Genomic DNA, 24377 nt, shown 5'->3' on the forward strand with positions numbered 1-24377 from the left:
ACAGCTAGTCAGCTGGGCGAGCTCCCGTTTGCACAGAGATGGGGATCCCGCTGCCTCTGGGGGCGACCTGGTCGCTGGGGGGCTTTTCACCGCCTGCCCTTCCCACCTGTGACTTGTGCAACTAGGGAGCGTATTCCTCTTCAAAAGGAAGTTGTAAACGCTGCCTCCCTTGCCTGGTGGGGGATCAGACGGGATCACCAACCATCGCCGGCCGGGAGCAGCAAGGTCGGCACCTGCTGTTGGAAGGTCAGCGGAAAGGGGAGAGGGAGGGCTTCCCGGCAGGGCTGGTGTTGGAGCGGCGCCCAGGGGAGCCCGCGAGCGAAGGGGGTTGGATGTGGAGGGATGAGGGAGGAGGGGGTGGTCCAGAGAGAGCACCTGTGTGAGAACCGAAGGGACGGACGGGGTGCGGGCCGCTCACCTTCACTTGGTGTTCTATTTTATACGCAGTTTGTTGAAACTGGCGAATCTCTCGGATAATATGAGATATCTGTGAGAAGGAGGAGTGTTTAAGAAGACAGTTTGCTGTCTCCGTGCCCCCACTTCGCAGCGCAGAAGGGGCACCAACAGCCAAGCCTGACGTCGGTCTCCTAATTCCCAGACACGCCGCCCCCTGGGAAGCCCCACCGAGGCAGGTGCTTTCCTTTGAACCAGCAACCTGTTCCCACGGGTGAGACTGGTCAAAACTCTACAGGTTAATGATGCAAGGAACAGAAACGGTATCGTTCCACGAGTGGGGCAGGCTGGCCAACATCCCAAAGCAGCCCCCGCTTCTCAGCAAAGGTCAGGGCACCTGCCACGTTCTGAATGCCCGCTGTGGGCAGGCACCCCGCGAGGGGGCCCCGACCCGTCCCCAGGATGGTGCTCCCAGCTTGCGTTTGACGGAGAAGCCCTTCTAGGGAAGGAAATCTTCAGTGGAAGCCCATCACACAGCACCGACCCAACGTCCCGTCCCGTGAGAAGGCAGACGGGCTGGCTACAACTCTGGCCCCCGCCCCCTCCCAGGCCCCAGCAATCTCTGGGAAAATTTGAAACCTATTCGCTTGCGCTTGGGAGGTGCTGCGTTCATGATTTTGTGGGGCCCCACGAAGCAAGTGTCCGTATGGACACTAAAAGAACAGGTGCAAATAAAGGCACAGCCCTTGGGTCAAGCAGACGCGGCTCGAGACCCAGCTCTGCCTTTCACCCGCAGGGTGACCGTGGGCCGGTCACTGACCCCTCCGAACCTCAGGCTGCTCCCCTGGGGGGTGGGGCACACCGTGCCAAGAGCACCCCCCCTTCCACTGCGGGCGTGATCCGAGGGGGTGCAGGGAGGCTGGCTGGCGGGGGAGCCCCGGCTCTCGCTGGAGGAGTCAGACCCAGGCTTCCGAGAGCACGTGCCCCATGGAGCAGGCCCGGTGGTCCCGGGACTCGGGTCTGGGCTTGGACGCCCCCCCGCCGCCCCGGCAGACTCACCATTCTCATCTTGGAGAAGTTGACCAGGCCGTCCTCCGTGTAATTGGGCGTCCCCTCTTCGATGAAGGCCAGGTCGGTGAGGTACATCCCCAGGTAAGGGACACAGGGGGGGTCACAACTTCAAAGCGAATGGCATTAAACAAGAGTTTTTCATTTAGAACCATGAGCCTCTACTAACAGAGCGCCCTGCATGCATCTTCTGCTTTGCTGGAGGCAAAGGGCTTTCTCTCCACCGAGAATCACGGGAACTCTTGGGCCCAGGATTGTCAAGTGGCTCTGAGGGTGATGGGGTGACGGTACCAGCGGGGCCCGGGGTCTCTCCACCAATGGCCCCCTCCCTCCCTGAGCCAGAAAGCCCTCCCCTGCCTCTCCGCCCGGTCCTGGATGCAGCCCCCTCCCCCGTCCCTCCAGTGAAACTCTCCATCCAGTCCTGCTCTGCAGTCACCTCCCGCTGGACTCTGCAGCCCCCACCCCATTCTGCCAGCTATGGTACCCGGCCCCCCAGCGTCTTTCCGCTCCTTGAGACTTCTCTGCCTCCACATCGGGCCCCAGGGGGTGTCCTGCCCACCCAAGCACGGGGGTGCCTGAGCAGGAAACGCTGGCCCTCTGAGGTCACCCTCCTGCAGGTGGCTTCTGGGCAGGGGGTTGGGGGACAGTGTCCATGACAGGTGACTTTTTTGGGGGGCCTTTTTGGGAGATGGGGCCCAGGACTGATGGACTACACCTCTCTGATTTGTGGCTCTGAAGCAGGGGCTTCGGTTACGGCTCAATGGTGGCGTCTTCCAGTGCCTCTGGGTGGGACCAGGAAAGGGGCTGATTGAGTGATGGGTCCGGCGGCCACCATGTTCGGCAGAGCTCCGGGGAGTGCCCTCAGGGGGCCCTCACAGTGTCCCGCCGCCTCCTCTTAGCTCAGCACACAGATGCAGGGGGCTCTCTGCACGTACCTGCAGGTGCCCTGACCCCCTTCCTAGACCCTCTCACTTTTGTCTCCTCTTTGGCGACCTGCCCCTCTAGAGGAAGGGGAGGTGGGGAGGACGGGGGATGGGGGGCAAGAACAGAACCCCAGCCTCCGCCCCGCGCCTGCTGGTTGTGTGACCCCCGGCCAGGTCTCGGGGTCCCGAGGCTCCCCTCGTACAGGTGAGCGGGTGGCGAAGGCGGTTTTTGTTGCTCAGATGGTTGAGTGAGGCCAGGGGACACTCTATTAAATAACACTGATTCCTACGGTAAGAAACACCAGACTTTCCTCTGGGGGTAGAATGGCTTTGACGCCTTCTGACACTGGCCATTTCCTCCCCCACTTCTTCCTTTGTAAACAAGTAGCAACAGGTCTCAGAGTGTTGGCAAAGACCGGGATCCCAGCCAGAACTCAGTAACTGCTTTGTTCCCACCGTATCTATTTATGGTGGCAACCTTGTATGATGGCAAGTAAGGTGGTTTTCCGTTTACTGCCCTGATAGCGTTTTCCTTCTTAATTACATTGATTTTTGGGAAAACGTGAGTTACTTATAGGGAGATCTGCTAAGTGAATGTAAATACGGCTGGCACGCGGGTGGGAGGTGGGCCCTTGGAGTTGGGGAGACCGGGGACAGGACAATCGGTTTTTGAACTCTAGGTCTTGACTCTTTCTTGGGTATTGAAAATAATTTAGCAAGTGTTGATCAGAATTTTTTTAAATGAAAAAAAAGTCAGAAACAGAATAAAAGAAAACATCTGAATTCATTGCATGGACCAAAAGTATACGTTGCTTTGTGAAGTTTTAGTTCTTGTTATGCATATATGCATTTCTAAAAAAAAATATATATATTTTTACTGTGGGTTGTGATTTAAAAAGAAAGCCAGACCTGCAAGGGTCACTGGCAGGAGTCTCTGGGTCCCACCAGACAGTCTGTGACCATTACAGGCCCGGCTTTCCACGTCCCGCCCATCACCCTGCGAGTCTGAGGCACGGGCTCGGGGCGGACGGAGACGTAGTTCAAAGATGGAGAAGGAGCCCCGGGGCCGGCGGAGGGGGGCAGCTTGCTGGCCAGCGGCCTCTGACGGGGCTTCCCAGCTCGCCCTGCTGGTTCCGCACCTGATGGGGTAACTTGGTGACCCGAGGCCGGGAAGCACCTCTTGTCTGGGATGGAGGGGGGAGTGGGGGGCCATGTGGCCGCAGAGTGTTCCCGGGGGCCTCATGAGGTCTCCGACTGTCCAGACTAGTGGGGAGGATCAGGCGTTCCCCTGACCATGGAGGTGGCTTTCCCCGACCTATTTATGGCAGCTCACGGGGGGGCTGTAGAAACACGGCCGACGTGTGAGTTAGTCACTTGCAAGTGGCATCGTCAGCCCCACTACCACTCTGTCCCTATTCCCCGCTTCCTAGTGAGGTGTTTCGGGGAGGGGCCCGGGGACGAGCACACGTGAGTAACCCAAACCCAGAGGCGTGTCGGCCACTGTGTGGGGTGGCCGGCGTGGAGGTGGCAGGTGGGGGCAGGTGTGCGGAGGAGAGGGCCGGTGGAGGGTCCCCAGGGGACTGGGGAGGGTCCCCTGTGTGGGGACTGACCTGAAGGAAAGGCAAGCGTGCTGAGGGCCCCTACGTCTGGCTAGCTCTGAGCTTTCCCTGGGGGCACCCCGGGCCCTCTTGGGTGGGGTCTTGCCCTGCCTGGATCAGGGCCCACCCACAAGAGCTGGTATGGGGTGGCTTCCCCTGCTGACAGACCCCTCACATGCCCGTACCTGGGGTTTTAGGGAGAAGAGAGGAAAGTGCCCCACTTTCCATTCTAAATGATGCCTCTGGCTTTCTGGGCCTAGATGTGGTCTTGCCTTTCTGTGGTTGTTTGGGGTTCCCAGCTGGGATATTTCTTTCCACCAAGAAATTCTTGATGATGTCAAGCGGGACAACAGAGATCACAGGGTACCAGCAACTGAAAATCAGAGGCGGCTGCCCAGTGGGCTTCCACCGAGGGGTCACCTCTCCCTTCTCCCTCCTCTGCCTTGCCCCGGGGGGGGACGGGCCACTCTCCCACCCACTCTGCTGCCTCTGGTTAGGGCCCTCCTCTCCTTCCCAGGGAGGGTGTGAGGGGCACTCAGGCTGGGCTGTGTGGCCCGGAACCCCTGTGGCCAGGGTCCAAGCCTCCAGCACGTGGTGCAAGAAAATTAGGCACTCAGATTTGGGGGAAAAAATTGCCATGGGGCAGGAGTGGGGGTGGAGCCCAGAGTCCAATCTTGTTTTTTGCCACCTGGACAACTGCTCTGTTGTCTTGTTAACGGGAGACCAGACTTTGCTGGGTGGGCACAGGCAGAAAATCAAGGCGGGAAGAGGTATTTGGGATATTGGAGCTCTTGGACTCCTTGTATCCCCACAGATGGGTGGATTTTCACCCCCGTGAAGAGGAGGGGCTGGTGAGGGGCTGGGGGTCAGCTAGCCGACTGGCTCCCCCAGGGCCACCCGTCTTTCACTCATCCAGCCGCCTGCAGCGAAAGCCCGGCCCCCCGGGGTTCCTCTAACAGCGGGCTTCCTATTTAAATTAAAGCCAACGAACGTGCAGATAGGCAAATGTGCGCTGGGTTAAGATTAGACGGGGGGCAAAACCAGAATTGACCCCAAAAGGGCTGGTGACCAAATTTTACTGTCAAATTTAAATCTCAGCCAAATCTCATGGCACGGAGCTGTGGGAGGCCCTGATGGCTGGCAGGCAGACAGGAGGGGACAGCCTCAGGGCTCCTCAAGGGTGTGGGTCTGGGGAATGAGCAGGGCAGATGAGGTCATGCTCAGGCTTCTGGGCAGGGGACAGGTGCATACAGCCAGCGCTGTGGGTGGACCTGGGGGGATTTAAGAAGGTGGGCGAGAGGAAGAGGGGTCAGACGTAGGGGTGAAGTCTTGACTGGTAAAGGTAATAAGGCTATTCATTGTCATAGTGCTGTGGGCTGGGACCCACGTGGTAAGGCTCAGCACGGCTCCTTGTCCGGGTCACCCGCTGTGCCCACAGACTGCCACTGTCCCCTGCCTGGTGAGACGGACCCCCAGGGGTCCACACGGCACAGATCTACGGGGAAACCACAGCGCCTCCGGAGAAGGGGCACAGGACACATCTGCCCCGTGTCTCCCCAATCTCTTGTTCCCTTGCAAGGCTTGGCCCACGCGTCCATAAAACAAGAACCTGGTTTGCATGAAGGCCTCAGCCCCCAGAATGCCTGGAGACCCCGCTGCCCCGCGTGGCAGGGAGCGGAGGTGCCCGGGACAGGCATTGACGTAGGCTGAGGAGAAGGAAGACAGCACGGGGACTGAGACAGAACAGGGGCCATGGAGGCGCGGAGGCGGCGGCGGACGGACGAGGAAGCCATGGGAAGGAGGCGGATGGAGGGGCGCCCGGGGCGGGCGAACAGGTTGGAGAATGCATGATGGGGCAGCCCCCACAAGCACAGCCCAGGGGGCTCCGCGGAGCCCAGGCACCAGAGAGACGGCACAGATGCGGGTGGGACATCTGTCTGAGGACAAGTACGTGGAGATGCGCACAGCAATGGCACACGGAGCTGGCAAAGGACAGGCCGGGGTGGCGGGGGGCCAACGAGGAGGGCAGACGGGGCTGGCAGCGGGGTGCGCAGGCCTGCCGGGGGGGTGGGTCTGCCTCATCCCCAGGCCCTGGGGGCAGTGACCGTGTGGTCTGTCCTGACGGCAGGACAGGCGCTCGTGGGCTCCGTAAGGAGCCAGGACCCCGGGGTGGCCCAGGGTCTCTCCACGGGGTGCAGGGAGGAAAGGGCGAGGCCAGCCCGGCTCGGCCCATGGCAGGACGGCAGAGCCCAGCACCGAGGCCTGAAGCGCACAGCTGCGGGGGTGACTGTGAGTGGCCACAGCGGGTACCGCTGGGCTGGGGCTCTGCTCTGCTGGGACAGCTCGCCTGGAGCCGCACAGGAGGCGGCCTTGGGCAAACCACCGAGTGCCGGCCTCACAGGCCACTCTGTGCCAAGTTCTGGCTCTGTCACCACGGCCCCAGGGCCTCAGTGTCCTCGTCAGGAGAAGCAGGATGGGAGAATCTACGTGCACTGGTGGTTCTCCGGGGGGAGACTTCGCCTCCCAGGGGTAGTCGGCAATGAGCGGAGGCAGTTTTGGTGGTTAGAACTTGGGGAGGGGGCACTGGCATCTTGTGGGTGGGGGCCGGGGCTGCTGCTAAACATCCTACAGGGCACAAGACAGCCATCGATACAGGACCATCCTGGTCTAATGACAAGAGGGCTGAGGCTGGGAGGCTCTGCAAACAGTAAGGTGCGGCTGGGGGGCTCTGCAAACAGTAAGGTGCAGCTGGGAGGCTCTGCGAACAGTAAGGTGCAGCTGGCGGGGCTCTGCAAACAGTAAGGTGCAGCTGGCGGGGCTCTGCAAACAGTAAGGTGCGGCTGGCGGGGCTCTGCAAACAGTAAGGTGCGGCTGGCGGGGCTCTGCAAACAGTAAGGTGCGGCTGGCGGGGCTCTGCAAACAGTAAGGTGCGGCTGGGGGGCTCTGCGAACAATAAGGTGCGGCTGGGGGGCTCCGCGAACAGTAAGGTGCGGCTGGGGGGCTCCGCGAACAGTAAGGTGCGGCTGGGGGGCTCCGCGAACAGTAAGGTGCGGCTGGGGGGCTCCGCGAACAGTAAGGTGCGGCTGGGGGGCTCCGCAAACAGTAACGTGCGGCTGGCGGGGCTCCGCAAACAGTAAGGTGTGGCTGGGGGGCTCCGCAAACAGTAAGGTGCGGCTGGGGGGCTCCGCAAACAGTAAGGTGCGGCTGGGGGGCTCCGCAAACAGTAAGGTGCGGCTAGAGGGCTCTGCAAACAGTAAGGTGCGGCTGGGGGGCTCCGCAAACAGTAAGGTGCGGCTGGCGGGGCTCTGCAAACAGTAAGGTGCAGCTGGGGGGTACAATTGTTGCCAAAACTGCATTTCTTTGATTCCAAGATGCCATTTTCTGCACAATGCGGTCTTGTTTTGGGGACAAATTCTCAATTAAAAAAAGGAATGCAATCACATTAAATAAATACATTGACTTTAGGGCATATTCTGATGTCAGAAATACTGAAATGTGGGCAAGTGTGCACGTCAGAATGGAGGCCTCTGCATCACAGCTCTTGGGCTTATGGGGACCGTAGCATGCTCCCCGTGCCCCCTCCTCTCTCTCTGTTTCTCGGGAAAGGCCACCGAGACTCTGGGATTTCTCCAGCAGACCACGGAGAACGAACCCTGGAGGTCTGGGGTGCCTAAGGGTCTTGTGGGTAGACGGTCGGACAGACAGACAGACAGACCTCCTGCTCCAGCCGATGTGGCCTGTGAATGCCTCTGCAATGCGGTTCTACGATTTAAACAGTAATGGTGACAAAATGACACACACTTACTTTTTCAGAGCTTCTCTCAGATTCTTAAATCTGCCCTCTGATGATACAAGCTTTTGGAGCTTATCAATCAAAGCTTTTGTCTAGAAAGAATTAGAAGCATTTACTAACGCGGCACGCACTGAGGCCCAAGGCACCGGCCCACACTCCACGGGCTGCCCTCGGGGCTCCAGAACTCCCTCTGCTCTGCCCCGTCACGGGGCAGGGCGTTTCCGGGGACCGCCTGAGTCTGGAACCTCACCCCCCAACTCCTAGAGTCAGATACGGACCCCGTCTTGTGCGTCTCGAGTGTACACGCACCCTTCAGAAACACGGAGGTGGGGCGTGGGGGACCTGGAAACCCTGGGCACCCTGGGAATGGGGGGTGGAGGTGGGGCTGGCAACTGCAAGGAGCCCCCCCTCCAGGGCAGAGCCTCTCTCGCGCACTGAACCCCAGGGTTGCGGCCAAGGGATACACCTTCACCTGTAGCTCTCAGGACCCCACGCGAATGTAAGAATCGAGAAGGAAGATGGCAGACGAGCTGATCCTCTAGAACAAGCCTTGCAGGGGAAGAGCCAACCCCCGGCTGAGGGTCCCGTCTGCCACACGTCAGGCTGGAGACTGACCTCGGCCTAAGCGAGGCCGCCCTGGGTCCGGCTTGGCGCTCCTTCCCCAGCGCGGCCGGGGGAGCCCCTGTACCTCGGTGGCCCCCACTCCCTCATTTACACAACGGGGAGGTGGACTAGTGAGCCTGCTTTCCAGCTCCCGTCCTCAAAGTCCAGACCATGGCTGAGGGGACACGGGCCACAACCCCTAAGCTTTGGGCCAGACGTTTTCTGAGAAGTCTGCCCCCAGAAAACGACACGATGGGAGAAGAGACCCACGTGTGCTTCCCAAGGGGCGCGGCTGGAAGAGCACCCCGTTCAGGTTGCTCCCCGACTGATGAGAAGCGTCGTCACCGGTGTGGACCTACCCTGCTCAAAGCAGAAATGTGTCCTGGATCCCGTGAAAGGGACACACACAGCCAAGGGCACAGGATTCTGCTTCCTCCCGAAATGGCTGCCCTCACGGATCCGTCCTGAAGCCTGGACGCCCAGGCCCACCCCTGCCCCGGCGTCTCAGCGTCCTCCCTGCACTTTTCCAGAGTTTTCTGTCCAGGGCTGCTGCCCCACGCGCTCCTCCTTCCCACCCGCCTGGGAGGAAGGACCTGAGGCGTGAGGCCAGATGCAGGGGCTGAGAGTCCTGGACCGGGGGGCCTGGCTGGGCGCTGCGACCGGCCTCAGCGAGCACACGGGCAAGGCCACACACCTTGCAGAGTGCTGGGTCTCCAGACTCACATCTGGAGAATGGGAGGGTAGGCCCAGGTATTCCCTAAAGGCAGTAAGAGCTCAGATATCCTAGGACTGTGGGCCCCACAGAAGCTAGATCAGGAGGCCCCAGGGGCCACATAGCTCCGGACGAAGTATCACCACCAGTGGTCGTGGGAACCTAGGGAGGATATTCTCACATGTGGAGGTTTGGGATATACACTTGGGGCCAATCTGTGGCTCTGAGTTGGGCATGCTTTGATTCCTTCCACATCTGTGTTCCTCTGGGGCGTCGCTCTGTCCAGGAAGGAGTTCTGCAGCCTGGGAGACCACTGGATTTTCCCAGCCACTGCTTAAAAAACGGAGTTCCGAAGCCACTCAAGTATCTCCTGGTGGGACCAGGAGCTCAGGGAGACACAGGCCCCCGGGACCCTGGGCGTCTTTGCCGCGAGCAGAAATAAGGGGCACTTGGAATATGTCACTGAAACCAGAGACCAAGCGAGGAGCCTGCCTTGGATGTGGTGTGGAGGCCAAAGATGATCACAGAGCCCCCGGAAGCTCATCCTTTCCTGTCCACCAAACAGAACACTTCCGGATGGCCAAGGCTGCTCCCTCCCAAAGGGGCCCCGAGGTATTGCTGGCCAAAGAGAGACTTCTGTCCCCCCGAGAAGGCAACCATCCTCTGGAGGGGCGACACACAGATCTGTTAGTCATCTGCACCTGGAGGGGGCCCCCCCTTTCAAGAGGATGGGGCAACGGATGGGAGAAGAACAGGGAAATGGAGCCAGAAGTCCCCACCTAAGCCTGACTGCTTGGCTCTTGCACGGGCTGGCCTGCACTTGGACCTAATGCTTTCCCGCTTTGGGCCAGCACATTCAAGCCAACGATGAAAACCCGCTGCTGGGGCTGTGTTTTAGGCCTGCTAAGAAACATAGCCCCTCTGGTGGGTCTCAAGTATCCACGGGACACCTGCAGAGGGACAGCGACCGTCCCTGGCTGGTGCGGGCCAGGCACCGTGCAGACGCATAGGGCCCAGCCACAGGGCTGGGAGGAGCCAGCAGGGCCCAGCGGGCCACCGAGTGTGCAGGTCTGCGTGCGCTGTCCGAGGCACCTCTGATGTTTGGACCCAGGTCCTGAATGGCATCCGAGAATGCAGGCCAGGCCATGCGCCTTGACCTCTAGCTGCCCTCCATTTGCACTTCCCTAAGAGAACGGGAGACTTCGGGATGGTCAAGGTGGTTCCCTCCCAACTTCAGACCACGGGTGACGCTGGGGAACAAGGCCAGGAGGGTCACGGAGCCCCCAGTGTGGTGGGAAAGTGGGGCTGGTCTGAGGGCAGGGGAAGAAAGATGTGGACCCGGACTAGGCCCTCAGACTCTGCCACCTGCCCTGCCTGAGCCCTCACAGGCCAAACCAGCCTGGATGACTCGGGGGTCCCACAGCGGCCTGCTCAGCCCCCGGCTTCAGGAGTCCCCAGCGCCGCGTGCCATGCACGGCCAGATGTGCCTACATGCCTGAGTTCCCGAGCTCCAGCCTCTGTTCTTTCCAGGAGCCCCTGTCCTTGTCCTAGCCCTGGCGTGTCTGTGTGTGAAGAGGCGAGAGGCCCAGGCTTGCCAGGAGCGGGGCCAATCCTGTAACACGCTGTAGGCTCACTGTCACCGGGGCCAGGGTGACCAGATGTGGGGAAGGGCGGCATCCCAGGCCTTCCTGAGTCGGGCTGCTTAGCTAAGGAAGAGGAATTTATGGACCTGCTGCCTGCCTGGGGTCGCAGGATTGTGACCTGCCATTGGCATGAGGGTGGTGAGAGGGAGGGTAATAAAGAGAACAGTAAGGAGGACTCAGCGTGCAAATGCAGAGCTGCCAGATGAGACACGCCCCTTGGAGACACCGGGCCCCCCAGAGCCCACCGGCGGCAGGACCAGACTCTGCTGCCAAGTTACCCGTGCCTTCAGAGGCTTGCTCTGCCCTTCGGCCGCACCTGCCCAGCCTCCTGCACACGTGTAGGCTGGGGCTGGGGCATCCACCGCGTGCACCAAGGACGTGGCCCCATGGTGTGCTCCTCTTAGGAGAGCTGCCTCCTCACGACCTTAGTGTAGGGAACTTTATTCCCAAGGAAGAATCCACATTTCAGAATCACGTTCTCAATGAATAAAGATCAAGCTCACATTTAAGATCATTGATTATCCCTGGTGGCCAAAAGGGCTGGTGAGACTAGAGTCCTGGGAAGGAACTTGCAAGACCATCCGGCCACTGTCTCGGCAGCCCTGCAGATCTGCATCGGAATCTGCACGAATCTGCACGAAGCCACCACTCTTGTCCCAACACAAGGAGAAGAACATTGGACCAGTCGTCACTGTCTTACATGCCCTGCTTTGCAGTGTTAATTATTCAAGTGGGAATTAAAGTTCCGTGGGTCCCAGTGCCATATTGGTGGGCCTGATACCTGGTCCCAGGTGATATAGGAGAAGGGGTTCTCCTGGGAGTGTTGGCCCTCACCCTGTGCTTTCCCCACCTATGGATGTCCAGAGGCCAGCACTCTGGTGTCCCAGCCCAGCCCAGCCCCAGGCAGGCAATGGCGCCGGCTTCCCGCCCGCACCTGCTTAGAGACTTTGAGCCACGTCTTTTTCAGCCGGAATATTGCGCTCCGGTTCATGGACGAGGTGATCTCCAGCACAGCATTATAGTTGTGCAAGCAGCGGCATATGTCGGCCACGGCCACCCACTTCTCGATGGCGCTCACTCTTGCGTTGATGTCCTCATTGCGGATGATTTCTGAAGCAATCAAGTTGCTGATCTTTAAGCCCATGCAATAAGACAAGAAAAAAATAAGAGTCATAAGTATTGCAAAGCTGATAAATCACCATCATTTGCAGATGATACGATTGCCTGTTTGAAAATCCCAAGACAGTGCTCTGGAACATTACCAGAACAACTAACAGAGCTCATTAGGGTGGCTGGTTAAAGACTCAACATACAAAAATGAGAAGTTTTCCTATGTATTGGCCATACCAACTAGAAGACACCATGAAAAAGATCTTCACAATCCCAATGGAAATGTGTAAATTACCCAGGAACCTAGAGTGATGCGAACTTTGGAAGATCTTACGTGAAAAAAATTTACCTACATGAAAAAAAAAGTTTTAAAGGTTTGAATTATGAAGAAAAAGATCAAATTCCCAAATGGGAATATAAATACACCATTTTTCAAAACTGAGATGTGACTTTAATGCAATCCAACAAACATGCAATGGGAACTTTCCTGAGAACCTGACAAAGTGATTCCACATTAACAGACTAAAGGGGGTAAACCGTAGGCCCTTCTCAATAGATGTGAAAAGAAGTGTTGATAAAATTCATCATTTATCTGTGGTAAATACCATTAGCAAACAAGGAAAAGAATTTCTTTAACCTCATAAACAAGCATTATCCCAAACGGGGCAATAGGGGAAGTACTCTGGAACCACCACTGAGATTCATTATCAACATTTGCACTCAACTCCGTCCTAAGGGCTGCAGGCTTCAAGGGTGCACGTGGGCACGAGGGCGGGTGCACTCCGGGCACCTTGGTCCCCTGCCCTCATTCTAGCCCTGATGTTGGAGAGCCCAGTCGGTACCACTCAATGAGGCAAAGAGTCAGAGAAAGGTCTAGAAACAGTGGCGGGCTGTGACGGTCTCCGTCATGGAGGCACATATTCTGTGTCTGGTGGAAATGCCGGATTTTAAGAGAGATGGCCAGATGCCAGGTGGTGATGAGGACAGCCCTCGGAGGTGGACTGCGTGGGTTCAAAGCAGGCTGTCCTGCTGTGTAATGTTGGGGATGGAATTTAACCCCCTTGGGCCTCAGTTTACCCAATCATAAAGTGAGAGAGATGGGGTTAAATGAGACGGTGATGACGAAGCCCGTGGCGCAGCGGCCGGCATGAGGCAAACAGGCCACTGATGCTTACGTCGTGTCCTGGCCCTCTGCTCGCCTGGGTCCCGGGCACACCCTGGGGTGGGGTGTTTCCGGGACCCACCCACCTCCTCCACTTACTCTCTCCAGCTCCGACAGGGGCCCCCTGTTCTGCTGCTGGGTTCCCTACAGGGCTCCGCCCCGAGCTGCAGTAGGGGGTTCTCCTGCCTTTCCTCCCGACGGCCAGGGAGCCTCCCCGGCGCGGGGCGTTGGCCGGGCAGCCCGGACAGGCCGTCAGGACAAGCAGAGTCCTGTGCTCCAGCATCCTGTGCTCCAGCATTGATTATCCTATAAAGCACCCTCACTCGGGCCATGACTCGGCTCAGAGTGCCCTCGGGGCTCGTAGGGGGTGGGAGCCGCCGGCGCCCTGTGCTGGCCGGGGCTGGAGCCGGGGCGGTCCTGGGGATGTCACCGGGACACGTCTTCTTCCAGACACTCGTCAGGAGACCCCAGGCATCCGCCCTGGGAGCCTTGGTCTCCTTGTGTCTACAACGTGGGCTAAGGGTCGGTGTGAGATTATGACGCCTATAAATCACAGGAGTCCGGGGCCTCGTGTGGAGCCTGCTCTTGCACCTTTGGTCACCCAGGACCTCAAGGGTCCTGCCGAAGAAAAACCCGGGAGAGAAAGGCACTGCCCCCCGACCCCGGGCCCCCGTACTCACGTCATTGAAATGCTTAGTGGTCTTCATGATGTAAGGGGTCCTTTCGTTCTTCTCCAGTTTCATCCAGCCTTGTCCAAAGAACTCCCTGTGGGAAGTAAGGAAGCCCAGGGCCAATGAGCTCTGCCTTGCTCTGTTCTTTGCTGTGATTTCTCTGCTCTTTGAAAGGCTTTTACTTCTCGGGGAGGAACTTCCTGCAGAGCTCCAGAGAGGAAGGGACCCTGGGCTGGCGTCTAGCTCTGCCTGGCCCGGCTCAGGGCCTCAGTGGCCTCATCTGTGAAATGGGAACATGAACACACTTTCCCCACGGGGCTGCTGCCAGGCCAAGAAGACGAGAGACTCTGTGGGAGGCACATCATCTACTGTGGAGTGCAGAGTGCCGGCTGGTCCTGTCCTGGAGCTCGGGCCTGACGGGGAGAACTCACATCTCAGGTTCGTGTGCAGAGAGGAAGGTCTGCAGTCTGGGGACGGAAGGGGAAGGAGCCCACAAGCCAACCCGGTCGAGTGTTCTGGTGAGGAGGACCATGTGAGAAGGCCACAGACGGCCCGAGCCTCCCAGGGGAAGCTCTGCGTTTGGCAGGGACGGTGAGGGACCCCGGCCGCGTGCTGTGGGCCGGAGGGGAGTGAACTGGGTTTGAAAAGATTCTCTGCTTCTCCTCCCAGAGCACCCGGGCTTCACCAGGAGACGCGGTAGGTGTCGAGATGCGGCCACCCTCCACCCGGTGACGGCCGGTGGGAGTTTCTGGAAAGCAGAGACCAAAGGCCCTACAGCGGTTCAGAGCTCAGAACCGAAGATCCTAATTTTGGGAAACTATTCCCGGACAGTTGTCAGAAACTCAGAAACACTTGGTAATGAGGAGGTTGACCTCAGCTTTAGATACAAACGTGAAAACTGCAAAGCGCCCCATGGGTCCGAGCACTGTCGGGGAATACCGTGCACATGTTAGAGAGGCTGTTAATGGATGCTGGTGGTATGCTGTGAGCTCCAGGAAGGTGGCGTGAATTCATTTAAACAGTGTAATCACCAGGAGCACCCGGGGGAGACTGACTGCAGCCCGGAGCGGGTGATGCCAGGCCTCGGGGCTTCTTCAAGATCCAGAGCTGCCCCCCCCAACCCTGGGGCGCACGCAAGTGCACACTCACACACTCATGCACACGCATGCACACTCACACGCTGCGTGCAGAACCCGGGGCCAGGGAAGAGGATCCTCCCGCACCCCTGCGGACACCCATGTTTCTGCCCCCCTGCGGAGAGTGCACGTGGCTCGGGAAGTCTAGTGCGCAGGTCCCAGGGATGCAGTGCGGCCCGGCTGCCGGGGAGGAGGACCGGGAGGGCCCAGCACCCGCACCCACTCACTCATAAGGGATCTTCTTGAAGACGAGGTGGTCCAGCAGGGTCAGCTGCTCCGCGATCTCCAGGGCCGAGTGGTTTTCAAAGGGCTCTGCCTTCACGCCTTCGGCCTGAGGGGAGCAAGTCCGGAGTTAGGCCCTCCTGGATTTCCGGCCGCTTCTCAGATGTGATCTCGGCCGAGGTTCTGGTAGTGGGGGAGGGGGGCGGCGGGAGCCTGCGCTCCGTGAGTCAGCACTCACGCAGCAACGAGGCAGCCTTGTCCCAGCCGTGACCGAGACCACAGAGGCGTCCAGAGGACCGCGAGTGGCCCACGTCCCTCGGCAGGAAATGGGCCGACTGGGCCTGGAGCCCCGGCTGTGACTCCCAGTGACCCGTCCCTCCCCTCAGGTTCTGTCTGGACACGCAGCCAGCTCCACAGCGTCTCCTCTGAAGACTCGTTAGATGTGCACTCACAGGTGTGATGACCTCCGGGGCGCCCAGAAGACGGCTGCCTGGCCTTCGTCTTGGGGTTCCCATGTTTCTGGCCCTCAGGGCCACCGTGGGCACCACCTTTACAGCCACCTGCCCTTCCCTCCCCCGCACCCCCCCCCCCCAGCCGCGGGAAGTCCTTGGGAAACACTTGTCAGGGGACCAAGATCCCAGTGGCAGGGGTTTGATCAAAGGTGGACATGGAGAGGCCGGCGTCCTTGCCACAGAGGTCCTGTGGAAGGTTTGTTGGATCCGGGGGGGGATGGAGGGAGCTGGAGAAGAGAGCGGAAGGAGCACCAGGGCCGGCCATGGGAGGGGCCAGTGTCCATGAGAGAGGGGTCAGGAACGAGAACCACCCCGACCTCCAACTAGGCCACATGGGCCAGAAAGGCCAGCTACCCTGCCCCGAGGCCCCAGGGGCTGGGCTGAGCCCCCCAAAGCTGCACTGCTCACAAGGGAATGGGGTCCACGCCATAGCAAGGGGGCAAGCCCTCACCCTAACTGTTTGCCTCCCTCCCTCCCCCACTCCCTCGGCAAACAGTCACTGAGGGTCCTTGCTAGACACCGGACACAGAAGGACCGGAAATCACTGTCCTGGGCTTCAGGGAGCTCCAGCCGCAGCACGGGGCAGGGACGGAATGCAGGAAAGCAGATGAAGGGTATCCACGCAGTCGGCCACGGGCCAGAAGCCTGGATGCAGCCACATGGGGACACGAAGCCATCGGAATGACAAGTGGGGACACGGGGACAGGAGCAGGTTTTGGGGTAGGGACCCTCCTGGGGGCCCAGGATGGCTGAACTGTCAAGCCTGAGGGCCTGTGGCTGGCCTAGGCCGGGGAGAGGCCCGTGGGGGCCGGGCAAGGACAGGCAGGCTGCTCACCCTGCTCCCGCTTGGTCACCCAGGAAACAAGGTGACCCTGGAGGGGAGGCCAGAAGCACAGCTTCCCCACCTGCCATGGGGCCGGGCAAAGTCTCCCTGCAAGCAGCCCTTAGGCTCTCTGGTGAGGCCGCTGGAGCCTCCTCCACATCGGAAGTGCCCCCACGGGCTCTCTGGGCTCTGGGAACAAGCCAGGGCCGGGGGGCAGCTCAGCGGTGCTTTGTTCTGCAAGAGCTCAGGATGTTTGCCAGGGAGCAAGGGGCTCTCGTGTTCTCGAGGGCTAAACATTCCAGCTGGCCCCTGCTGGGAAACTGCTCTCCTGTGGGCAGGCACCAGGAAGCAGCCCCGTCTCCCAGGGCGCAGCCGGCGTCCTGCCCTGAGGGTCAGCGTGGTGTCTGCATGCAGGAACACCTTTCCTGCCCTGGGGGCCCCCGGCTGAGTGCTGCGCCCAGGGGGCAGGATGCGGGCCGCTGCAGGGAGGTGTTCCCCAGGTGCTCCCCGTGGGTGGCCTCGCCCATGCCCAGGCCCCAGGCCCTGGAGTCCTCAGTGTGAGCACCGAGTACGGCAAGGACCGGAGCTCAAGCCACCAGTTTGGGAAGTGAGCCAGGGTGGGGCTGCGGGGGGGGGGGGGGTCAGAACCAGTCGGCCTTGAGCTTCTCTGGCCGCCATGGTGGCGGGGGCCCAGGCTCTGGGGCGGCTTGCGGTGGCATGCGGGGGCACATCCCTGACCTGGAGGAGGAAGTGGGCCGGGCCGGGCCCCCGGACACACACCACTCCCTTCACCGCGTGAACCGCACCATTAGCTCACATTCCTCGTGGCAAGCACAGTGCTCCCCAGGGCGCCCACGTTTCTGGGCAGGTGGCCAGTGGCACCCCGACTCCTTGGGATGAGGCAGCGTGGGGTGTGGGGTGATCTCCTGCTCTGGAGTCGGAACTGAGCTGAGTGCCAACACCAGCTCTGACGCCACGACCCTGGGTAGGGCGCCTCACCTCCCCAGACCCCCGCTGCTTCATCTTGAACGGGGGGGTGATGGTGTAGACTTGCCGCTGTTGATGAAAGCCTGGCACGGCTCAGCACAGAGGAGCAACCCACCACCCCCAGCCGGGGCCCCGGCCCCCCTCCTCCGGGGACCGCGGAGCAGAGAACACGCAGCGGGGGCCGGGGCGGGGCTGGTGAGCAGAGGATGAGGAGAAGAGGGGCAGAGGTGTCACGGGTTGAATTTCCTCCCTCCAAAATGTGGCGCTGAAGTCCCACTCCCTGGTATCTGGGAACGTCACCTGATTTGGAAATAGGGTCTTTGCAGATGTGCCCGGGTTAAGAGGAGGTCATTGGGGTGGGTCCCAATCCCACAGGACTGGAGTCTTTACGAGAGGGGGGCTTAGACACAGGGAGAGACATGCTCAGGGAAGGTGATTCAGAATGCGCAGGAATGAGGACCGCTTGGAACAAGGAGGAGGACATCAGAGGTCCAGGGCCACACGCCAAGGGCCGCCTGGGGCTCCGGGAAGCTGGAAGAGGCAGGAAGGCCCCTCCCCGGAGCGCCCTCCAGCAACACCTGACTTCCAACCCCTGGCCTCCAGGACCGGGACGGGACGCACTTCTGCGGCTGTGAGTCATTCTGCAGCGCTTGGCTCCGGCCGCCCCGGGGGGACGCGTGCTGGAGGGGACGGCCCGGTGAGCGGCAGCCCGGCTCACCATCTGTGTGATCTCCTCCAGCGTGATCTGGTTGTCGCCCGGGTCCTCCTGGGTCAGAGTCCTAGGGGACGAGACGGCGCGATGGGCCCCGTGCAGCCCGCACCCCCGCCTTGCTTCCCCATGCAGGTCCCCACGGCTGCCTCGTCTCTGCTCTGTGCTTCCCGAGCCCGAGCCCACTGCCCGTTTGTCAGGGATGTCTCCCTGATGGCCTGACCGTCAGGACTCAGCTCCCTGACCCCTGGCCTCACCGTCTGCACGGGAGGAAGACGGACGAGTTCGGGGATGAACAACGTAACCCGTTTCTGTCCCGCAGACGCCCCGAGCGCCTGCAGACAGGAGCGAGCCTGCCCCGTCCGCACAGCTCTGGGCGGCCGTGCGAATGCTCTTCCTGGGGGCGTCGTGTGCGGCCACGTGGCTCGTGTGACCGCGGAGCTGAACCCTCAATCCATGAAGATTTAACAGCCCTGGGCGGGAACGGCGGCCACGACGGGCGCCACGGACCAGGCAGGAGTTGGGGGCTGTGCAGGGAGAACGTGGTTCCTGCCTCTAGAGGCCAAGGTCTGAGGGGAGGAAGGACACACGGGCCGCCTGCTCAGGGGCCCGTCTGCAGAAGCGGGGCGCACGGCCCCCCGGCAGCTCAGGGCTCCTGCCCCCACACCCCTGCCTGAGGCCAGCCTGCCTGGAAGGGCCTCCCCGGCTCCCTGCCCGTGGCCGGCTGTGTGGGGCAGAGCCTGGGCCCCGGGCAGCGGGCCGAGCTCAGCGGGGCTGGGGCCGCCCATACCTGATGATGTTGGCCGCAGCCTTTCTCTCCTGGGTCAGCAGCTCGGGGTCGTGCATGACCTCCTCCAGGAAGCTGATCACCTTGTATCTGAGCTCGTCGTTGGTCTCAAAGTCCTGTGGGGGGAGACACGCTGGCGCTGCCCTGTCCAGCCACACGCGGAGGGCTGCCTGCCTCATCTTCGTTTGCCCTGGCCGTGCAGGCCACTGGGGGAGCCTAGAGGCCCTTAGGTATAAAACTCTGGTCAAGACCAAGGGTCACACCCTGGCCAGCTGCACCCCAAGGCCAGGACTCTGGGGGTGCGGACCTCCTTGGCCCCCTGCTGCAGACAGAGGTGGAGGGACCCAGCCCCGGGGCCCGGGAATGTCCTTGGTGCCCTCCCAGGCCAGACACCGGAGCAGCCCCTTCTGAGGGTGCTGGACGGCTCACCTGGGCTCCCTCCCTCCCACTGCCCCGAGGCCGTCCTGCCCGCGGTCCTGCCCGCGGTCTCAGAGGGCAGCGGCTCCTGGGGGCCAGTGCCGGGGGCCTCCCACCCACCTGAGAGTGTTTGGATACCCAGTGGCGGAGCACGTTCAGGACGCGGTTGGTGGCCGCTCGGCGGATCACGAACTCCTTGTCCCCGTTCCTCTGGTCGGGGGGAAACCCTGGTGGCACAGGGGAGAGAGGGTACAGGAGGACTAGAAATGGGGCTCAGGGCTCGTCTGGATGTAAAGCCCAGGCCTGGGGAAGCCGGCCGCTGCCGTGGTTGGCGGGTGGGCGGCTTCCGGCCGGGGCTCGGTGCTGGCCAAGGCCCGGAGCAGCAAGCCCTGAACACCGGGAGGGGGACAGTTCCCGGGGCAGGGGTGGCTGCCTGCAGCTGGGCTGAGCCCGCGGACGGAGGGGACCCCCTCCCGCATACCTGCGCTGGCCAGGGACATCCTCCGGTACTTCTCCTTGTTCGGGGTGCCCTCGTTGGCTCCCGCCGTGGCTATGGCAAAGGCAGAGGCCGCCGACAGGGCACTGCGCGTGTTGTCCAGTTCCCGACACGAGGTCATGACGACCCCGTTGTTGTAGGAAAAGAGGGGGAACTCTGTGGAGGGGGCAAAACCGACCCTCAGCCTTCCCTGGTGCAGCCCTCACTGTCGGGAAACCGGGGGTCCCCACGCTGCAGCAGCCTCAAGACGGGCAGCCTGTCTTCACTGCGTCCCGGGGCTTAGCAGGCAGAGATGGGGGCTGTTCCCCTGCTCAGGTCCCCAGAGGGGCGTGCCACCCCCAGGGCGGTCTCAGGGTAGGGAAAGCCCCCGCCTCCCTCCGCCTTCTCTGGTCTGCAGAAGTCCCCAGCCAGCGCCCCGTCCACCCCTGCTGTTCCTTTATCCCCAGGGCTCAGCTGGGCCCGGGCTGCTTGGGGACAGAGTCATGAGCCTCCTCACGCTCTCAGCTTATTTGGGACGAGCACGTAGCCCGTCCACTGCCTGACACCAGGAATTCATCCTGATGGGCTCGCGGGCGCGGTGGGGGAGCGAGGCCTGGCTCGCCGTGTGGCCGCGTCTCTGCGCAATCGGGACATCAATACCTGCTCCAAGCAGTGGATGTCACGGTTAGAGGAGAGGGCATGGCCCCAAGTACGCGGCGTCGCGCACCGTGGAGCATCAGTGCCGAATAATGCTTAACTTTTAGCGGTAGCGGTCACAGACCCTGACTCTGGAAGCCTGTCATGCCACCTTTAAGTCTCTGGAGAGCAATCCTCGCTCAGGACGAAGGCACAGCACTTATGCCGTAGGGAGCTCAGTTCTGATGCTTGCGCGGTGGTGGCTCTGAGAAGCCGTGGCCGTGGGTGCACGGCTGGGCGGCCCTGGGACTCACGGGGTCTCCCTGGGAGGCCGGCATGGCGGGGGAGCTATGGGCTGGAGGCAGGAGGGGCCGCCCCAGGAGGTGAGGCGGAGCGAGGGCTCGGGCGGGGAGCACCGAGTGGGGACCCGAGACCCTTTGGGGTCAGGAATTAGGCGTGGGCGGGGGCTGTCACCCCGTCAGGGTCTCCTCCCTCGGTCCGTAACTGGGACCCACCTGGCCGCTCCACAAGGCCGCCCGACGGTGAAAGGACCTGGGTCCCTGTGAACGAGCCGCCCCCCACCCCTGCTGGTCCCTCCTGCGTCTGCTGCACCGTGTGGTAATGAGCCGGGGTGACTGTGCTGGGCAGGAGTGGCCCGAGCCCGGCCATCGCCCTGCCATCGCCCTGCCGGCTGTGACGCACGGCGGCGGCCCTGCACACGGGGCCCTGGTCCCTGGCCTGCACTCAGCGAGACCCCCCCCCGCACCGGCTCCTGGCTGGGGCCTCCCGTGTCCTCCTGGCATCTGTAACGTCCAAGTGCTGAACTGTACCTGAGGAATTTTTGCTTTTGACTGACTTCGGCGTCGTTGGCGATTTGGTCGGTGAGGCCTCGGTGTCCCCGTCGTCACTCTGGTTTTGGTCGTTGTCGGACTCTTCCCTCACGGAGATTTCTGAGCCTGGGGCAGAGAAGAAATAACGTCATGTGTCTTCAGTAGTCACTCCTTTAGAAATTCAGGCCCATAAGCGACCGAAGCAGAACAAAGTGGGTTTGGGATTTGCCGGCTGAAGGAAGCGTGACAGCTTTATTTGCCGTGGGAGTGGTCAGAGCCTTTCCCGCGCCAACGGGGGTCGTGAGTCTCCACGATGGCTCTTTTCTGCCCGGGCTTCTCAGACCCTCACGGGCACCGCTGGGGAACTCGTTAGGATGCGGGTGCTGACTCGGGGGGTCTGGAGCGGGGCTGCACATCGCTAATGCGTCCCCAGGGGATGCCTGTGTGGTTGGTCACAGACCACACTCTGAGTGGCAAGGTGCCGTACCCTGTGACCCCTCGCGTGTGTATGTCTCTGTGTGCATGCGTGTGTGTGTGTGTGAATGTGAGTGCATGTGTCTGCATGCATCTGTGTGTGCACCATGTGCATGCATGTGCGCATTGAGTGTGCGTGTAAATGTGAGTGCATGTGTACGTGTGCGCACCTGTGTGCATGTATGTGCGCACTGAGTGTGCATGTAAATGTGAGCGCATGCATGTGCACGTGTGCGCACCTGTGTGCATGCATGTGCGCACTGAGTGTGCGTGTAAATGTGAGCGCATGCATGTGCACGTGTGCGCACCTGTGTGCATGCATGTGCGCACTGAGTGTGCGTGTAAATGTGAGCGCATGCATGTGCACGTGTGTGCACCTGTGTGCATGCATGTGCGCACTGAGTGTGCGTGTAAATGTGAGCGCATGCATGTGCACGTGTGCGCACCTGTGTGCATGTGTATGCGCATGAGCATGTGTGCACACGTGCTTCTGTGTGCGTGTCTGAGTGTGCACGTGTGTGCACGTGTGTGCATGGGTGCCTGTGTGCACCTGAGTGTGTGTTGATGTGTGCTCATGTCTGAGTGTGCGCATGCATGTGTGCACGTCTGTGGGCACGCGTGTGCATGAACGTTGTGCATGCATGTTTGCGCGTGCCTGTGTGTGCACCCGTGAGCGTGTGCGTGTGCGTGAAGCATCTTAGTTAGGGTGACCATCTGTGCCACGTTGCCTGGAAAGTCCTGCTCTGTGCCTGTGGTCCCACACTTCTGGTCACTATCAAAAGTGTCCTCGTTTTGGCAGTAACTTACAGTCTCCCTAACCTTGGGAGACTCATGGTTTACACACTTCGGAGAAAAGTGATGAATTGTCTTAAAAGTGAGATCTTGGTCAAAAGCTCTTAACCTATCTGGTCCTCAGTTTCCCCAACTGGAAAGAGAGTAAAATTACATGTGACTGTTTTGAGACCGAGACAGTCCTTCTGTTTAGGAACGAACATCTGCACACACACGCACACACCCGATTTGGTGCACAATCAGACGGGCTCAGGGGCCCCTCGATCACTGGTCAAGAAGCCCGTTAGGAGATCACTTTTCAGGACTGAGTCATGTTGAATTTCGGAATGTGACAGGCCTGGATTCGCTGTGGGTTTAGGGCAGATGATTCTCCCTGTCCTTTGCCCCTGTCGGCTGGCATTTGGGGCTCCCTGGTAGGCTGTTCCCTTGGTTACAGACTCTCAGTCACTGGGCTTCCCTCCCCTCCCCTTGACGCACAGAGGAGACAGCCTATCTTCAACGTCTTTCTCCAAGGCCTCTTCCTCAAGGTCTGGGGTTCCAACCAGCCCAGGTGTGTGTGTGCATGTGTGTGTGTGCGTGTGCACATTTGTGCATCTGCATGCACACGCGTGCTAACCGAGAGTGCGCCCTGGACACCCAGGACGTGTCCTGAGCTGAACTAAGACAAAGAACCAGCCCGAACATCCAAGGAGATGCCCTTCCAGAACGGTCAGGAGGGCTCTGAGCGTAGGGAGTTGGCGGCCTGTCCCTCCTGGTCTCCGTGTTGCCCCCACCCCCACTGTTTCAGCCGTACCGAGCCGCAGGCTGTTCCTGAACACACACGCCCTTCCTTGCTTCGGTCTTGCCTGCCCCATCATGCTCCCTTCCTTCTGGTGAAAACCTGGGCCCTCCAGAAAGCCTCTGACTCTGCAGACCCCGTCTCTGCCCACCCCCGGGGCCCCTCGAATATCCCTCGAACACAGCATACCAGATGTCCCCACGTGCGTGTGTGGTCCTGTTCCTCGTCTGCACCGTGAAGCCCGGGGTGCGGGACCTAGGTCTGCTGACCTCTCCTCTCCCGGGTCCAGGACCCACCCCGCAGACGGACGGACGGACCAGGGACGCAGGACAAACCGCACCGTCAGGCAGCCTGACCACGGAACCGCTCATCGGATGCCCTGGGGGTCTCTGCCTGCCTCCCTGCAGGCGGAGCTCGCACGCGTGTGGCCACCACCCTCTGTCCAGGATCCCCAAGCCCCTGTTGCCCTCGGGGAGCCTGGTGGGGCCGGGGGCCGAAGGGGTGGCTCGGCCCGTGCGTCCACTCACTCTGCTTGCTGAGAGCCACGGGCTCTTCGGGCTTCTCAGTGGCCGTGTCGTCCTCGTCCGGGATCTTGTTGGCGAAGCTGCTGGACACGTAGAGCTTGCTGGTGTCCAGCGTGGCCTTGCTGAAGGGCGACACGGCCGAGCACAGGCTGGTGTAGCCATTGGAACTGCAGCTGAGGGCGGCCAGGTCCAGGGCCTTGCCGCCCGTGATGATGGGGATGTTCAGGGACAGCTTCCGCCGGCGGCTGGGGGACGACGTCTTGGTGATGGACAGGGGCGGCGGCGAGGAGAACTTGCGCGTGGCGCGCGGGGACTTGGGAGGGTCACCGTATAGAAGCTTGTTGTTCTGACCACTGGCAAACAAGAGCTCCAGCGACCTGTGGGGTGGACGGCAGATGGCGACCAAGGGTCAGCGTGGGCCTGGCTGCCTTCCCAGGCCTGGGGTCCCCCTGTCTCCGGGGGGGGGCAACAGGACACAGGGGGCCCGGGCCACCTTGGGATCTACACCCACCCGGCACCGCTCGCCTGAGCACACTCCCTGCAGAGCTGTCTGGGAGATGCTGAAATTGCAGAACAGACCCCAGGCTGTAGTGATCTAG

General features: G+C 60.9%; 1 protein-coding gene across 2 annotated transcripts in view; it reads right to left on the reverse strand.

Annotated features, from left to right (window-relative positions):
* RASGRF1 (Ras protein specific guanine nucleotide releasing factor 1) overlaps positions 1-24377 on the reverse strand; it is a 101698-nt gene that overhangs the window by 2229 nt on the left and 75092 nt on the right. For both annotated transcript variants that reach the window (XM_036068685.2, XM_036068686.2), the window contains 12 exons: positions 23782-24155; positions 21211-21336; positions 19751-19921; positions 19390-19496; positions 18856-18968; positions 18075-18135; positions 15040-15143; positions 13686-13770; positions 11668-11865; positions 7788-7867; positions 1453-1570; positions 419-487 (listed from right to left, as the gene is read on the reverse strand). In XM_036068685.2, the coding sequence (XP_035924578.1) occupies positions 419-487; positions 1453-1570; positions 7788-7867; positions 11668-11865; positions 13686-13770; positions 15040-15143; positions 18075-18135; positions 18856-18968; positions 19390-19496; positions 19751-19921; positions 21211-21336; positions 23782-24155 (1606 nt within the window). The remainder of the gene's footprint in view (positions 1-418; positions 488-1452; positions 1571-7787; positions 7868-11667; positions 11866-13685; positions 13771-15039; positions 15144-18074; positions 18136-18855; positions 18969-19389; positions 19497-19750; positions 19922-21210; positions 21337-23781; positions 24156-24377) is intronic.

Source organism: Halichoerus grypus, chromosome 8 (genome assembly GCF_964656455.1).
Source record: "Halichoerus grypus chromosome 8, mHalGry1.hap1.1, whole genome shotgun sequence".
In the NCBI taxonomy this organism is placed as follows: domain Eukaryota; kingdom Metazoa; phylum Chordata; class Mammalia; order Carnivora; family Phocidae; genus Halichoerus; species Halichoerus grypus.